Source organism: Arachis ipaensis, chromosome B1 (assembly GCF_059453495.1).
Source record: "Arachis ipaensis isolate K30076 ecotype BB chromosome B1, ASM5945349v1, whole genome shotgun sequence".
Lineage (NCBI taxonomy): Eukaryota > Viridiplantae > Streptophyta > Magnoliopsida > Fabales > Fabaceae > Arachis > Arachis ipaensis.
Window position 1 is genome coordinate 38,472,695 of NC_142436.1, and position 11,413 is coordinate 38,484,107.

Genomic DNA, 11,413 nt, shown 5'->3' on the forward strand with positions numbered 1-11,413 from the left:
AAATGCATGTGTGTCATAATAAAGTATAATTCATATACTAAGATTAAAAGAATACCAGTGAATGAATCTCATTATCCAAGTTGAAATAAATTTTATATACTCCAATATAAGAAATCAGTATAATTCATATACCAGTAGTGACTTGATAGTTTTCCATGCAGATCCCACTGAAGACAAGGCATTTTTCTTGTAGTGTAATTTGTCACAAACTATTAATTTATCTAAAAATTTTATTCATTCAGACTTAAAATATGAATATGATAAATTAAAACCCTAAAAAATAGTAGGATTTGTACCTCTTGGATAATTTGAAGAGCAACCACTCCTCTGCTTTTTTTCATAATCGGTTTCTTCTTCATCCAACGACGGTAAGAGATGAAGTAGGCCAAAGCTACGCATAGTAAAATGGCGCCACCGAAGCCAACAGCGTGAAGGATGAGCGACTAGTTGGGGAACAAATTGAAGATTAATAGCAAATTAAACACAGCAAAACCAATTTAATAATAGAACCAGAAAAATAGAAGATTAACAGAGAGAAGAGAGGTCTAGAAGATTTAAAAAACAGAGTAGTTAAAAGGAGAATTTCACAAACCCAGGAATAAGGAAGAACGACGGCGGCGTTCACGGGACGGGGAGGACAGCGACGCTCACAGGACGGGAGAGTAGGACGCAGACGTTCACGGGACGGAGACGACATGACGAGGAAAACACGCCTTGGACTGAGACTGCGAGATGTGCGAGTCTGCGATGGCGTGTGCGAAGGGGATTCTGTGCGACGGTGGTTCTGGCGTGTGCGAGGGAGAGAAGAGAGTGACGGAAGAGAAAACTAAAAGGCAGATAAGAGAGCGAAAGAAGAGACTTAGGGAGTTAGGGTTCCAGAGAGGGGAGGGTGATTTTAGATTTAGGGTTCGACAGATGAACGAGGGTTCGATAGAGAGAGGGTTAGAGGAAAGGCATGGGTGCGAAGGTCATTGGCTTAGACAGATGAGGATGAAGGCGATGAAGGCGATGAACAGTCTCGGACGATGAAGGCATGAGGACGAAGGTCATTGGGTTAGAGGAAAGGCATGGGTGATGAACGATGAACGATGAAGATGGAGATGTTGTTTGAGGATGATGACGGCAAGGGTAACTTTTATGGTTTTATTTTGTGACTGGGTCACTTTTAGGGTTAAAACTAGTGTGTGATGTTGTTTGGGTTAAAATTGAAAACTAAGGAAAAAAATGTTAAGTGTGGAAAAAAATTGAATGGGAAACTAAATTTTAGGGGAGGAAACTCTATCGGTACGTTTTTTTGTGGGGTGCCAAAATAAACAGAATATGGGCGCTTTAAAAAGGTGACCATTGAAACACAAACTAGCCACGCTTTACAAGCGTGCCGGTTTTCCTCTATGGCCACGCTTTTTTAAGCATGACAAAAAAGGGTGGCCAAATTTTTAATCAGTGGGCACCCTCGTAAAAGCGTGCCCATTTCCCTCTATCGCCACGCTTTTCAAGCGTGACAGTAAAAAAGCGTGGCCAAATTTCAAGTAAGTGGGCACCCTCGTAAAAACGTGCCGATTTCCCTTTATGGCGCGCTTTTCAAGCGTGGCGAAAAAAGCGTGGCCAAATCACAAATCAGTGGCCACCCTCGCAAAAGCGTGGCACTTTTGGGCACGCTTTAAAAGTGTGGCAAGAAAAAAGTGTACCGACAGGCCTTTTTTCTTGTAGTGTGGTTATCAACATACTGCGTGTTGCTGGATTGCTTTGAATATACAATTCGATTTATGTCCGAAGGGTCTGAAAAAGCTGATGGTCGTGAGGGGTAGTGTTTGACTTCTGTGATGGTGAGTTATAATGGAGAAAGATTGATTGGGCGATAGACTTAGTAACCATGGACATTCATGACCCGATCGATTCTTTTTCCCTTATAAGTTGCTCGAGCTTTTGTCTCGGATTCTTTGTTTACAAAAGATTTAATTGTCTCCCCAATTCTATTTCTTACTCGGACATAATCGTGCATGAACTTTGTACTTTCCAAGATTAGCCTAATTTTGTTTTGATACAACCAAATGATTCTTGAATCCTTGAAAACTAGCAGTCGAATTGCTTTTCTCTGTGAACTTGTGTTTCTTCAAAAATCGACGGAGACTTACCTAATTCACTATGCCTTGATTTTTTCTAAACAAAGTGTTCAATTTGGCTTCCCTCCGTGAAATACATCTTAATTCTTATCCTGTGTATTTCGTAAAATTTTCTACAACTTTATTTGATCAGAACACCAGATATCCTTCTAATTTCTTGCAAATACCGTTTAGGTTGTTCATTCATCCTTTGAGCTTAGAATCTTTTCAGAAATTAACTCGAGCTTATTTTGTATCGCGCACAATTCTTAGATATATCCTCAGAGCTTTAGTTCCTTAGAACACGACTGGTGGACGCAGAACATGAATCTTGAGCATGTGCAGGATCATGGGAGTTGTGAAGTTTAATTTCCAAAGATTGAACCGTAAGGATACACTGTTTGTATGGATGCCTAAATGCGAATGAAGCTTTCGAACCTTGAGAGAAAGGAATTAACTACAACACCATTACTCGCGATTACCTGAAGCTGACGAACCGTTTAAAACTTACTACGATACATTACCAAAGGGCTTAGGAGACGTACTAATGCAATGTTATGATCTATTGGTGGATGTCCTGAGAAAGAAGTCTCTGAGTATTGCTTGTAGGACAATTAAGGAGAATGAACCGTTAAGTATGTTCGGAATATTAGGTTGGAAGATGAGAAAGTGGATGGAGGTGTCAGACTGGATCAACTACAAATGCTAAACAATTGTGAGGCTGGGATTCGGAGAGCGTAGTAAGAGGATAAGAAATTACCAAGAATATCGAAGCTTGTTGGGCAAGGGAATCAAGAAAAGATCAATGGAAAATAGGAATAGAATTTAAATGTATAAGAAAAGACTTAGTGTGCCAAATGTCGAAAGTTGACACGTGAACTATTGCCTGAAGCACACATGAGCGAATCTTTGATTCGCCTTAAAGTTTCTAAGATGTATCACGAAAGATGAAGTAGCGGTGCATATAACTCAGCATTTGATAGTTTATAAGGAAGACTATTCCTTGGAAGCTCAAGCATCGTAGGTCCCAAATCAAAAAGCAAGACAATGGAGAAAACTAAACGAATTCAAGTTGAGATTTTGACTGAGCAAAGCCGAGCGATAGGAAAATTATGCGGACCGAGAGAGAAAACCTAGATAGTTTAAGGAAAGAAGTTACACATTCTTTGAGGTTACCTCAATAGGCTGGAATCAAGGGGTAATCAAGACTAAGGAGATGAAACCGAGGTGTAGTGAGCCATTTGAAGTACTAAGACGGATTGGTAGCCAACGACGTATCAAATTGTTTTGCTACCGTATCAGTTCAATTAAAAGAAGATTTAATGTTTCAAGTACTTCCGATTAGAATGGACGATACCAGTGTTGAGCGACTACATGGAAGAGTAGTACTATTAGTAAAGGATTCTTGAATTCGAGCTAGAATTGAGGAACACACTTGAGAGCTTGAAATTCGGAATGGGAAGTGACTCCCACACCTATTGCCATGTATCTGAATATGAATTTTGGGGACAAAATTCTTAATTAGGTGGGTAGGATGTAAACTCCAGAAATTAATAAATAATTAGTTAATAAATTAATTATTATTCAAAGATATTATAAAATTAAAGTTTATAGTTTAGGAAAGTAGAAATATTAAAAATACGAATTTTGACACTAATTTTAAAGATTTTGGCCCAAAATCATACTAATGGGCCAAACCGGACCCGAACCGGACCCATGGCCCAATTTATTAAATAGAGAACGTGCTCTCTTGCTTTCATTTTCAGCACCGAGACTTAAGTGAGGGAGAGAGAATCAGGAGAGAAAAACCTAACGTTCCTAAAAATTCAATCGCCCGTAACTTTCAATCCAAAGCTCTGATTGACGAGTCGTCAGTGACTACGTGTTTGTCTCAGAATTCTCTTCAATTCTATCAGAACAAAGGGGTAATAAATTGGTGTTTCTCTTCTAGTTCTCCATCTCCTCAATTTTGAAATTTCAGGGTTTGGGTATTGAGGAATTGAATAATTTTGATGGTTTAGGTGAACTCTAGCAGCAGATAATAACTGGGTTTTGTCCAATTGATTCATCGGTAAGGTAAAGAACTCCTATTTCTTGGTGAATTTATAATCTAGTGAACTTTATTTTGATTATAATGATATTGTGTGAATTAGATTGCATTCTTGTTGATTTGGAGTTCAATTGGGCAGTTTGGAACAAAATCTGGGTGATTAAGCTTGAGGAATTGACGTTTGGAAGTTTATAGCTTGCGAAAGGAGAGGTTTTTGAGGTGTTCCGAGCTTAGAAAGGAATCAGCCAAGGTATGGTTTTGGTTTCTCATAGATAATATTTAATGTTTTGTGAAAACATAGGCTAGATGACCATAGGATAGGTTGGAAATGTGGGAATATATTAATGCTAGTAACCTTGATAGAAATGTGGAATTATATTGCGAAAGAGTTGATGAATGATGATTTTATTGAGTTGGTTGTAGAAATTGTGTTAATTAATGTTGTTGATGGGAGTTGATGGATGATTATTGATGAATGTGAGTATTGATGATGAAAGATTGGGGATTAGTTGAATTATATATGTGTGTGTTTATTGAATAATGAATGAATTGAGAGTTGGAAATGATGTTAATATTGGAATTAGTTTGGCTTATTGGAAATGATTTGAAAAGGGTTTGAGAGGTAGTTTGGTTGGGACTCGAGAAGGGTGGCAAAATCCGAATTTTAAAGGAGATGCTGCCAAAATTTTTATAAAAATTGGAGATTTAATTTGAAGTATTATTTAAACAAGTATGGATAAAAGAATTATATTATTTGACTTTGATTTATAAATAAAAGAAATGCATTATGTTTTGAAACTTAATTTATTAAGAAAAGTATTATGTTGGAGTTTCAATTTATCAGGAAAAAGTATTATGTTTTGAATTTTACTTAGTTAAAAAGAGAATTATGTTTTGAGTGTTATTTTTTTATGAACAGAATGGGAGGTGTGATGATGATAATTATTGAATGAATTGAATGATGAAAAGGATGAATTTGATATGAAAATTATTTTGTGGGGATCATGGTTATTTACCGCCCACGTGTGTGTTGTTTTCCAATTGAAATTGTCTGTGGGGATCGAAGTTATTTACCACTCGCAGATGGTGGGGATTGTGGTACTGTACTGCTCACCAGTTTTCAAGAGGACGATGTTCGGGTTAGCTACCAGACATGACGGGTTGGCTATATAACCGACAGATGAGACTCATCAGCCATATGGCAGGCATACATCATATGCATATGTGTATTTTGTTTGATTGTGTATTAATTGGGCTTGCCTATGTGATTACTATGCTTACCTACTATATTTGCTACCTGCTGTATCTATATCCTACTTGTGTTTGCTTTGTCTGTATTGCTTGTCTGTGCACCGGAGTTTTTTAGAAATAAGAACCTTAGACAAGCTACCCTACTTATGGTTTTCCATTTATAAACTTTAAGATTTAAATCTGAGTGTGGAAGTTCTAGGATTGCCTCTAGCTTTTCCGGGACCTTATATATTATGTATGTGGGCACAATTACCATGCTGAGAACCTCCGGTTCTCATTTCATATCTATGTTGTTGTTTTCAGATGCAGGTCGAGATGTGCCTCGCTGAGCGTCCGGAGTTCCCTATGCAAGCGAAGTTTGGTTATTTTGAGATGTTGTATTTTGTATTTATGATATGTATATATGTATATAGATTCTCCTTTTTATATATTTTATGTTTGTCCCTCTTAGAGGTTAACTTGGAGAAACAGGTGCTTGTTATGTAGTTTGAGTTTTATTTTGGGTTGTATATATATATATATATACTCTGGCCGGCTTTAGTTTCGCAGGTCGAGTATGGAGCTTGATATCTATATTTTTGGAACTCTGATCTATATATTTTGTTTTCAACCTTCTTTTGAGCTTACCTATCTGTTTTACGATTATCCACGCGAGTGTGAAATGATTTTTTATTTTTGCTTTGTTTAGCTTATTCTTCAAGGCTCATAGATATAATTTCTTTCATCTATATATTTATATAAGTCCTTTCTTTTAGAGGTCGTAATATCTCGCCACCTCTGCTTTACGACTTAAGCGTAAAGCTCTGTATGGTAGGGTGTTACAATAAGAGACGTAGAAATATAACTATTAGTCGAATTTTTAGGGAATTTTCTATAAAATACCTTGGGAGAGGCTCGAAAAGAGGAGTTATAGAGGTTGAAAATTGATAACTGAAAGGAATGATTAAGGAAAAGGAATAGAGAAAGAACCAAAAAAACTAAAAGGCTTTATAGAAAATGAAAACTGAAATGTGAGTGTTAAATGGGCCTTGGTGTCGATTGTATAGTGGGGACGCCTACAAACTGAAAACTGCTTTTCAGAAGTACGCATATCAGTAGAAATGGTGTTAAAAGTCAACTGATGTTCCTTCAACCACACGACTTCAAGCCAACTGATGTGGCTTCGGCCATACGAGTTGTATGCGTTGATGCAATTGGAAAGACATATCTGGGACTTGTTCCTAGGGAATGTCGGGCTGCAGAATGTAATACAACTAGAAAATTGCTTATTACAGACAGATTTGGTCTTTATTATAGACGGATTTTTAGTTACCGATGAAATTACCTACAGATTCCATCCCTCTGTAAAAGTCTCGTCGGAAATTATTTACTGATAGATTTTTTTTGTCGGTAATTTACTGACAGTTTTTTACCAGTTACCGACATATTTTTCTCAGTAAATTCTCCCCTCCATTCTCCAGAACGTTAAACTTTCTGACGAATTTTCCATCGGTAATTAGAGACAAATTTTCTGACGGATTTCGGTAATTAGAGTCTTGGAAAAGCATTCCAAATTCTGAATACAGACATAAAATTCGTCTGTAAATCCATCAGCAAGGTAAAATAGTATTTTTTTTAGATTTTTTCATTACAAAATAAATCTATTTTCATTCAAAATAAATATAAATTTAATAAATACAAATTTTTATGTAATTTGTCTTCGAATATTTATAATATTTTAAAAAATAAATAAATTCATCATATTATCAAACTAAAAGAAAAGTACTATAAACAAGCAATTCAATATAATTCAAAACATAAACAAAGTGTATTGATACATCAACTATAATAATAAGTAACAACCATACATCAACAAAGTGTATTGATACATCAACTATTATTCAAAACATAAACTCAGTGTAATGTTCAACTATACTAAATTTATCAGCTATAGTCCTCAGTGTCATCTTCATCCCCATCATCATCATAGTCCTCATCCGAAGAGATTGAGGCGGTAGCGGTGGTAGTGGAACAACAGTGAAACCAACTGTCTGCAGTCTATTTATAGTAGCTTCTGCTAATTTTAGTTCCTGTAAAAGCATTTGATGATACTAATAAATCCATCTAATGAATCTTTTCCTTATGCACCATTATGACCACAACAATACCTATTGCAGACAAACAACATTTCTAAATAAATATTCTCACCTGCAAAAGCTTCTGCCTTATCACTACCCATTTTGATTTCCTTTTTTAAGATTGTGGACGCAAAGAACCCATCATGGAAAGAATCTTTAGAAAATTAAAACTCTGTCATACTAGATCATTATGCACTTAATAATGCCAATGTCATGATTGTGCAACCAACATACCTCTGCAAGTTATAGGAGACTAATTACACAGAACATTATATTGGCTTTTTAAAATCATCATGCATCCACTACATATATTTACTTACTGGTTGCTATAAAAGTCTCATATGTGTAAAATCCAATACCATTAATTCCAACAGATTGTTGACACCATTAATACAACCCCAATCTGAAATCATCACAAACAGTTAGAAATCTGAGTAAATATACAAAAATTGGTATGTATGAATATTGTGCCACTTACCATTACAAATTGCACGTGTTTGCTTTGGAACAAATCCAGAAGCCTAGTTTTTGGAATGCTTTGGAGAGTTTCAATATAGTCTTATAAGAAAAATGAGTTAAGAAAAGGGAGCTCAGATGATCAAGCATATCAACTTGATTAAGAAACATTTTAACCATGTTCAATAAGTTAATGATTGGAGCTAAGAAAGTACAAGAATTTCTTCAGCTTCTTGAGAAGTATCAACATTTTTTTCCTGAAGTCTCCTTAATGCTCCTTGAAATTCCTTTTCAAGACCAACCTTCGCTGAAAAAATATATATACTTTTAATACAATTTTGCATCACTCTCTTTAAGATTGTACTAATGTATCTCAATGCTTACCAGCCAATGGTGTGCTTCAACATTTTAATCATCAAACAAGTAATATGATCATTCCTAATGCTTTCATACCTGATTTGTTGTTGCAAGTCCACCTCAAAGATTCTTTGGTGCTATTTCAGCTATATATATAGGAACCTGTTCCATTTTGCTAACATAAGATATAGCTTTCTATCAAAGCTTCTAATTAGGAAAATAAAAATATTGATAATATTATAATATAATATAGTTAATTACCACATGAGATAACTCCAATTCCATATCCTGTGAAAAATCTTCCAAAGTCGAGTAAGGATCTTGAAGCGGACAAAATAACAAATTGAACCTCATTTCAATTTTGATAACATATTTTTAGGAGATGAATTTATATATTGCATGAGATGCATACCTTTGAGAAGAAGAGGGCTAACCATCCTGTTATGCAAAATGCTGTTGACATTCTCATTGCCTATTTCCCATGAGAAACAAGGATTATTTATCAAAATTTAAAGTCCCTTATAAACTGCATAAACTTATTTGGAATTTAGATTTCACATACCCTTTTCCGGCCAAAGAAATCGGTAATCTGGCCACTCGTTACATCCCCGAGCATTGCACCAATGGTTACTAAAGAACAAACATGGAAAACTGCCATCCCCCCAAAACAGAATCAGTTTTTCTAATATTTCAAAGTTCAAACAGCATGATATAAATTAGTTGAGATATGAAGTTCTATGGTAAGGATGCATAAGCGAATAAATTGAATTTAATACTTTCAAACCCATAGATATCAAGAACTCCAATGATAGATTTAGAATTTGGCTAATGCATCCCTGCTACCAACAGCTGCAATAGGATCAAGGGTTCTTGTAATGACCTCCTCAGGTCCATCACACGCTTGATCAGTGTATCTTCCAAGCTCTTAGCATCACACCTACAATAGAATTACATAAAATGAACTGATCCACTTGGAATTTGAGAAAATGTTTTGCATTTTATCCAGTAGTTAAAATTACCTAACACTTTGAGCTTGGTATGTATCCAGCTGATATAATTGTATCCAATCTTCCATAACCTGTGCTACCGCCAACACAAATTTTTAATAAATAAAAAAGATTGAATGAAAAAACAAATTAAAATACACATTAATAAGATTGAATGAAACAACGTTAGATCTAAATTAAGGTGGAGTAAAAAATGTTCAGGAAGCAATTCCATGGAAAATTGAAGGAGAAATGGGGAAAATAACGCAGGAAGCACTTACAATTCATGGCTGCGAATCGGAACGAGCTCAGAAGAGAACAGAGATGCGTTCACCGATGGAAAAATTGTTCAGAAAAAGAGATCGTTGCTCAAGGAATTGAATAGTAAGAGAAGCGAGAGAGTGAAGGTGGAAGAAGAAATCGAAGGAGTGGTGGAGGGGAGGCCGCAGACGACGATGGAGAGACGATTGGGAAGAGATGGATGAGGCGTTCTCTATGAGCGATGTATGTATATGATAGGAGGAGCTCAAAACCTAATTAACCCTTGATAAAAAGAGAAACACGCAAGGTTACTAATTCTCTTACCGACGGATTTTCTGTCAATAATTAGTTTCCATAAAATAGATGGCAACATTACAGAGGAAATTATAGACAGATTTTTATATCTGTCAGTTAAATTTGTGAAAATTCATTCTTTTTGTTATCGATGGAAAATCCATCGGAAAATCTGTCTATATTTTGTGGGATAAAATATGTCGGAAATATCTGTCTATAATAAGTAGTTTTCTAGTAGTGTAAACCGACACGTGAGCTCATGGCCTACGTAGGACAAATATGCATCATACTTTTGTGCATATTTCCCTGCTATATATATATGTGTGTGTGTGTGTGTGTGTGCTTTCTGTATTCTCTGTTTGTATACTATTTCTGCATTTTGTAACACCCCGTTTTTCACAGAATTTATTTTGGAAAATTCTGTGATGAGAATTCGATAAATATCCGAGAGTCACCTCATCATGAAATAATAAAGCGGATTTAGAATAAAAAAGTGAGAAGAAAAGAAAGTATAATAAGAAATAAAAGCGTCACAAACCAAAAACCGTATCGATAACGGTGAATTTCGACACCGAGTCAAAATTCATCTATGAAAACTTTACTACTAGCTTTTCTTAAACTAAATTAGCTCTAGTAGTACATTCTAAACCTTGATTTGAGGATGATATACTCTCTGCTGCCAATATGTCAGATACCGGTTATTTAAACCGATACAGTTTAAAAATGATAATCTTACGGTTTAATCATTAAATGGTTTCCTTCTTTTTCTGTTGACAATTTGGCCAAACCATCAAGGAAGCTATCTTCAACCAAAAATCATGAGGTCACTAGGAAGATTATCTAGAAGAAAAATAAAGAACCGAAAAATCTAGCCAAACTTAAATCGAACCAAACCAACTCTACTCTTTCATAATGAAACTGGTTTTTCTTCATTATAAAGGCATAGTTTTCTCTTATCCACATTTTATCATTACACCTTATCAATCTTATTCTCATCAAACCTAAACAGAAATTTAAGAGAAATTACAGTTAGACTTTACTTGCCAAGTTAAAGTTTTTCTATAAATTTCTGACGACGAGATCCGATAATTGAAAATTACCGTTATAGTAATTATTCTACGGAATAATTATTATCACAAGCTTAAAACCAAGTTTCTTGATCAATCAATATATCTTTAATTATTCATTTGATGAATTAATTAAAGAAAAGCTTAGATACATCATTAAAATTAGATAGCACAATATCACTTTTTTAAAAACGCCCTTACTAGGCTAACCATTAACCAACACACATTGAACTACTCTTTTCCTTGGTTTAATATAACCATTATCAGAATTATAACACCCAAAAAACACTAACCTTGATCAACCCTAATCCCACTCTCTTTTCCTCTCCTGATTAAACCAATGGAAGCTTTCAAACCATGATTCCACCTCTTGGTCACATCTTGCATTGATGGCCCATACATAGGTGTTGCTCAGAGGGGATAGCAACGAAGCTCTCCTCACTACCTCATCTCCCTTTCATTCATATGTATA

General features: G+C 35.4%; 1 protein-coding gene across 12 annotated transcripts; it reads right to left on the bottom strand.

The window, feature by feature from the left end:
- Window positions 1-7,165: 7,165 nt before the first annotated feature.
- LOC107628828 (sugar transporter ERD6-like 16) lies at window positions 7,166-9,865 on the bottom strand. Of its 12 annotated transcripts, none has more exons than XR_015902327.1 (11): window positions 9,601-9,833; window positions 9,353-9,411; window positions 8,896-9,270; window positions 8,746-8,805; window positions 8,595-8,621; window positions 8,430-8,495; window positions 8,192-8,283; window positions 7,999-8,078; window positions 7,841-7,923; window positions 7,591-7,756; window positions 7,166-7,472 (listed from the first exon to the last, which is right to left on the bottom strand). XR_015902327.1 is itself a non-coding variant. In XM_088501355.1 (7 exons), exons 3-6 carry the CDS (start codon window positions 8,989-8,991, stop codon window positions 8,454-8,456), a joined length of 225 nt encoding a protein of 74 aa, XP_088357481.1. In that variant the 5' UTR covers window positions 8,992-9,270; window positions 9,353-9,411; window positions 9,601-9,823; the 3' UTR covers window positions 7,166-8,283; window positions 8,430-8,453. The 12 variants fall into 12 exon arrangements, 1 of the variants encoding a protein (XP_088357481.1); XR_015902322.1 differs by having other exon boundaries at window positions 8,595-8,653; window positions 9,601-9,827; XR_015902325.1 differs by having other exon boundaries at window positions 8,361-8,495; window positions 8,595-8,653; window positions 9,601-9,802.
- Window positions 9,866-11,413: the final 1,548 nt, after the last annotated feature.

What these genes read in the sequence shown, in the direction of transcription:
- LOC107628828 (XM_088501355.1), bottom strand. Translation starts at nt 8,991, where the DNA reads ATGGCAGTTTTCCATGTTTGTTCTTTAGTAACCATTGGTGCAATGCTC. An exon ending in ATTTCTTTGGCCGGAAAAGG is followed by an intron (nt 8,806 to 8,895) that starts GTATGTGAAATC and finishes CATGGGAAATAG; the next exon opens with GCAATGAGAATGTCAACAGC. An exon ending in AATTGGAGTTATCTCATGTG is followed by an intron (nt 8,496 to 8,594) that starts GTAATTAACTAT and finishes AAAATGGAACAG; the next exon opens with GTTCCTATATATATAGCTGA.